Here is a 6,173-nt window from a genome sequence, read left to right on the forward strand (position 1 = left end):
GACAACTTCTCCTCTGAAAATGCCTTCTTCTTCTTTATCAGAAAATGTGTAGCTCTAAACGAGGCTTCCGCTGCTTTTGGGACTTTTTGTTGGTCTTTTCAAAAAAGACTGTTTCCTCCCCAAAGCTGCCTTGAGCTCATGGTATTTTTCTAAAAGCCACAGATATTAAGACTAGAAAGCTACTAACCATGCATGGAGGGTTCCATCCCAAATCCAGCACCCTGAGACTGTACATGAGCCGCAAGGACGGAGGCAGAGGACTAGTGAGTGTGAGAACCACTGTCCAGGACGAAACAACTAAGATCCATAAATACATCAGGGACAAAGCCTCAACAGACAATGTGCTCAGTGAATGTCTCAGACAACAGGGAACGGAGGTTGAGGTGCCAGAGATACCATCATGGGAGGACAAGCCCCTACATGGGATGTACCACCAGCAAATAACCCAAGTGGCTGATATCAGTAAATCCTACCAATGGCTGGAAAAAGCTGGACTCAAGGACAGCACAGAGGCCCTCATCCTGGCCGCCCAGGAACAGGCCCTAAACACCAGAGCAATAGAGGCCCAGATCTACCACACCAGACAAGACCCAAGGTGTAGGTTGTGCAAGGAGGCCCCTGAGACAGTCCAGCACATCACAGCAGGGTGCAAGATACTGGCAGGGAAAGCGTACATGGAGCGACATAACCAAGTGGCAGGCATAGTGTACAGAAACATCTGTGCAGAATATGGACTGGAAACCCCGAGATCAAAGTGGGAAACACCCCCAAAGGTGGTGGAGAACGCCAGAGCTAAGATCTGTGGGACTTCCAGATCCAGACAGACAAAATGGTAATGGCGAACCAACCAGACATTGTCGTAGTGGATAACATCAGAGGAAAGCCGTTGTGGTAGATGTAGCAATACCAAGTGATTGCAACATCAGGAAAAAGGAGCACGAGAAACTGGAGAAATACCAGGGCCTCAGGGAAGAACTGGAGAGGGCCTGGAAGGTGAAGACCACAGTGGTGCCTGTGGTCATCGGGGCCCTCGGGGCAGTAACCCCCAAACTGGAGCAGTGGCTACAACAGATCCCAGGAACAACATCAGACATCTCAGTCCAGAAATGTGCAGTCCTTGGCACAGCCAAGATACTGCAGAACCCTCAAGCTCCCAGGCCTCTGGTAGAGGACCCGAGCTCAGAGGATAAGAACCACCCGTGGTGGGTGAGAAGGGAATTTTTATATATATATATATATATATATATATATATAATATATATATATATATATATATTATATATATATATATTTTTTTTTTTTTTTTTAAATCAGCTATAAGAGGGCAGACTTGTATCATCAGCACTTCAATCCAAATGGCATTGCAGTGATAAGTAGCAATGCAGTACTTTATTTAGAATTATTTTTATATTGATGAATGGCAATTGTGTACAGTATTGGATTTATTTATTTGAAGATTATTTTGTAGTTCAGTACAAAATTGTGTATGTATGCAAAAAATTTGATAAATAATGGCTTAGGTTTGATTACTGACTGTTTTGATGTTTTGTAATCAATTAATTAATTACCCAAATCTGTCTGGAGTCACTTAAATAAGATAAAACTAAAGAACAGTGCAGAATGTTAGGCTGTTTCTGTGTCTGTGTACAGAAAGATGTTTGGTACTGAAACTATGATAGACCCACTTCATGAACTGTGAACTGAAATAGTAAAACCCTGACTCATAATGTTCACTTTTCCATAGATGGACAAACGTTCTTATTTAAAGAAAAAGGCCAAAAGCCGCATAATGCTCAGACAGAAATAAGATAGATAGATAGATAGATAGATAGATAGATAGATAGATAGATAGATAGATAGATAGATAGATAGATAGATAGATAGATAGATAGACAGACAGACAGACAGACAGACAGACAGACAGACAGACAGACAGACAGACAGACAGACAGACAGACAGACAGACAGACAGACAGACAGACTGTGAGTGATCCACACCCTTTAGAAATTGAAATTTCAGTTCTTTTGCGAATGTATTTATCCCCTATGAACTCTGAATGAATGAAATATTACAAAAATGACAGCAAATAGAGACTCCTACCTTAAGATGAGCATCTTTGCTTTATTATACAGTGTCAAACACAAAGGAGGTTACATGTAGGGAGAACACAAACACTGACAATGGTTTAAAGATGACTAAAAGAGCTGTAGCAAAACCACTCATGTATTCAGACTGAAGAATGCCTTGGTCTTTGTCCCTCTCAGATTAGCCTCTGGCTTTAGTCTTGACGACTACCTAGTCTGGATTTATACTGAAAAAATTAACTGCTTACAACCTTGAAGGAGCTTCACTTCAAAATTCTGCTCTATCTGAATGTTGTCAGCTGGCTGTTTGAATTATTTATCACTTGTTTCTCAGACAAGCCAAACTCCATTTGAAATTACAGAAAAATGCATAGTGACTCATTCGACACAAAATATACTGTTTAGGAATTTCTACTGTCAGATAGAAGAGGAAATGAACTATGAATTTTCCTTGAATTTGCTGTGGTCCAGGTGATGTTATTAGAACTGAAGAAGCCGTGCTTTGTAAAACACCAGCAGGGGTTCCTGCAGAGTGCCTCTGCTCAAACAGTACAGACTCTGTGTCAGCGCCTCATGGAGGACCAAACTCCCACTCTCATCTGTATACCTCAGCTGGAAGCCCACCACCTCCAGATGCCGCATAGCCAAAACAACGGACACATTAAAAACATCGTACCCAGAAGAGGGCCGCTGGCCCAGCGTCAGCTGCCTCTCCTCCAAAGCAGGAATTTCATTCAGATTGTGCTGTGATGCAATGATGCTGTGCAGGGCCACAGTGACACTGAGAGGGCATGAATGGAGGGTCTTCCTGTAGAGGACCAACTCTGCACCTAGCATGGAGAGGTTCAGGCTGCTGATGTTGAACCAGATCCATCCTTGTGGAGCATGATTGGGCCCTGAGTGATCCAAACAGTAAAATACTGCATTATTTCTTGTCTCAAACAACTACACAGGCAAAGCTATTTGTGGAGGTACAGTTCCACAGCTTCATCCTTCTTACTTGATAATGGTATTAAAATGTTTTCCTACTAAAAACATCGTTCTTACCATCAAAACTTCGAAAACTCTGCACTAGGATACCATCTGATCTTCCAAAGTCTTGAGCTTCCAGTGACTCCAGATGTTGATAGATCCTATTCATGTAAGGATGAGGTTTGGACTGATGACTCGCTGACACTTTCTTGATATGCAGCATTTCTAAGATTGCTTTGCTGAGCCCTTGAGTCACCTCTGCATTCCTGCGTTGCTCCTTCAGCAATAAGCCTTCAACAGAGAACATCAAAAAGATCAAGCTTGCATGAAAACCCCCAAAATGCATTCCTCTGACCATTCTGAGCCAAAATTATTTTTCAACCCGTCTGGTATGATAGAACGTTTCAGCTAGGGTTGGACTTCTGCTACCCTCCACCCTGGCAGACCTCTGAGCTCTAACAGTCAAGCAGGAGCCACAGGGGCTGTCGTGACTTTCTGCATCAATCCACTGCTGAAGCAGAGGAATGTTATTCCTCCTTGACAAACACTCTCCCTGAGTTCCTGTGCAGAGTGCTTGGAGAGTCAGATGAACACATCTGAATCTCAACATTATTATGTACCATCCCTGCCATAGCAACAACAGGTTTTTGTTTTCAAGTTCGGGGTTAGAGTACTGAAACACAAAAATCAAGGAAGCAAATAAACAATAAATCGGATTGCTACAGATACAAATCCAATAAATAGTTTAACTTGATGACTGAGAGAATGTCTGAGGGATGTCAGAACTTCATAACTTGAATGACAATTTGTCAAATGCTTTTTATCATTTTTATGCAGATGATTTAGTTATCTACTGCTATTCTTCATCACTATCACAGGCAATACAGTATTTGCATTCTGCTTTCAATGTAGTTCAAACCCACTTACAAACTCTGAAGTTGGTTTTAAATGTAGATAAGACAAAAGCAGCTCTAGAAAACTACCAGAAATCCCTCTACTGCTTACCACTGCTGTAGGTGCACAAATTGAGTTTGTCAGTTATTATAAATATCTTGACTTTATTCTTGATAAAGAGCTTTCTTTTAAAAATCACATAGCAATTTTTTTAATGAACATTGAAAATGAAGATTGTTTTATTACTGAAATGGATCTTGTTTCTCTCTCAAAGCTACAAGTAAATTGGTAGCAGCAACATTCCTACTTCTCCTGGATTATGGAGATGTTTTATATATGAATGCTTCAACCAAATAACTTAAGTCACAGAAGACTGTGTATCATTGTGCTTTAAGGTTTATAACTGGTAGCAGACATCTTGCACGTCATTGTGAGTTTTATGCAAAAGCTGGATGGCCTCTTTTAAAAGTACGGAGAAACAATCACCTGATGATCCTGGTTTACAGTTAGGGCCAGAAATATTTGGACAGTAACACAATTTTCGTGAGTTGGGCTCTGCATGCCACCGCATTGGATTTGAAATGAAACCTCTACAACAGAATTCAAGTGCAGATTGTAACGTTAATTTAAAGGGTTGAACAAAAATATCTGATAGAAAATGTAGGAATTGTACACATTTGTTACAAACACTCCACATTTTAGGAGCTCAAAAGTAATTGGACATATAAACATAACCCAAACAAAAAAGTTTTTTCTCAATATTTTGTTGCAAATCCTTTGGAGGCAATCACTGCCTTAAGTCAGGAACCCATAGACATCACCAAACGCTGGGTTTCCTCCTCCTTAATGCTTTGCCAGGCCTTTACAGCCGCAGCCTTCAGGTCTTGCTTGTTAGTGGGTCTTTCCGTCTGAAGTCTGGATTTGAGCAAGTGAAATGCATGCTCAATTGGGTTAAGATCTGGTGACTGACTTGGCCATTGCAGAATATTCCACCTTTTTGCTCTCATGAATTCCTGGGTAGCTTTGGCTGTATGCTTGGGGTCATTATCCATCTGTACTGTGAAGCGCCGTCTGATCAACTTTGCAGCATTTGGCTGAATCTGGGCTGACAGTATATCCCGGTACACTTCAGAATTCATCCGGCTACTCTTGTCTGCTGTTATGTCATCAATAAACACAAGTCACCCCAGTGCCATTGAAAGCCATGCATGCCCATGCCATCACGTTGCCTCCACCATGTTTTACAGAGGATGTGGTGTGCCTTGGATCATGTGCCGTTCCCTTTCTTCTCCAAACTTTTTTCTTCCCATCATTCTGGTACAGGTTGATCTTTGTCTCATCTGTCCATAGAATACTTTTCCAGAACTGGGCTGGCTTCTTGAGGTGATTTTGGGCAAATTTAACTCTGGCCTGTCTATTTTTGGAATTGATGAATGGTTTGCATCTACATGTGAACCCTTTGTATTGCTTTCATGGAGTCTTCTCTTTACTGTTGACTTAGAGACAGATACACCTACTTCTCTGAGAGTGTTCTGGACCTCAGTTGATGTTGTGAACGGGTTCTTCTTCACCAAAGAAAGTATGCGTCGATCATCCACCACTGTTGTCTTCCGTGGACGCCCAGGCCTTTTTTCCCAAGCTCACCAGTCAATTCCTTTTTCCTCAGAATGTACCAGACTGTTGATTTTGCTACTCCAAGCATGTCTGCTATCTCTCTGATGGATTTTTTCTTTTTTTTCAGCCTCAGGATGTTCTGCTTCACCTCAATTGAGAGCTCCTTTGACCGCATGTTGTCTGGTCACAGCAACAGCTTCCAAATGCAAAACCACACACCTGGAAACAACCCCAGACCTTTTAACTACTTACTTGATTACAGGTTAACGAGGGAAAGGCCTTTTGAGTTACTTGCAGCCTTTAGAGTCCATTGTCCAATTACTTTTGGTCCCTTGAAAAAGAGGAGGCTCTGCATTACAGAGCTATGATTCCTAAACCCTTTCTCCGATTTGGATGTGGAAACTCTCATATTGCAGCTGGGAGTGTGCACTTTCAGCCCATACTATATATAAATTGTATTTCTGAACATATTTTTGTCAACAGCTAAAATAACAAAACCTGTGTCACTGTCCAAATATTTCTGGCCCTAACTGTATAAATCTCTACTCGACTAAGCTCTCTCTTACTTAGATCTGTTATTTCCCATTCTTTACACTCTAATGACATTT

The 6,173-nt window shown here is 41.4% G+C and overlaps 1 protein-coding gene across 1 annotated transcript; it reads right to left on the minus strand.

Annotated features, from left to right (window-relative positions):
* Positions 1–2,565: 2,565 nt before the first annotated feature.
* Positions 2,566–3,365, minus strand: LOC129376836 (uncharacterized). The gene is made up of 2 exons (XM_055056433.1): positions 3,133–3,365; positions 2,566–2,981 (listed from the first exon to the last, which is right to left on the minus strand). The coding sequence occupies exons 1-2, from the start codon at positions 3,362–3,364 to the stop codon at positions 2,566–2,568; spliced, it is 648 nt and encodes a 215-aa protein (XP_054912408.1). The 5' UTR covers position 3,365.
* Positions 3,366–6,173: the final 2,808 nt, after the last annotated feature.

The sequence above is a fragment of the Poeciliopsis prolifica genome, unplaced genomic scaffold (genome assembly GCF_027474105.1).
Source record: "Poeciliopsis prolifica strain line A6 unplaced genomic scaffold, Auburn_PproV2 SCAFFOLD045, whole genome shotgun sequence".
NCBI lineage: Eukaryota > Metazoa > Chordata > Actinopteri > Cyprinodontiformes > Poeciliidae > Poeciliopsis > Poeciliopsis prolifica.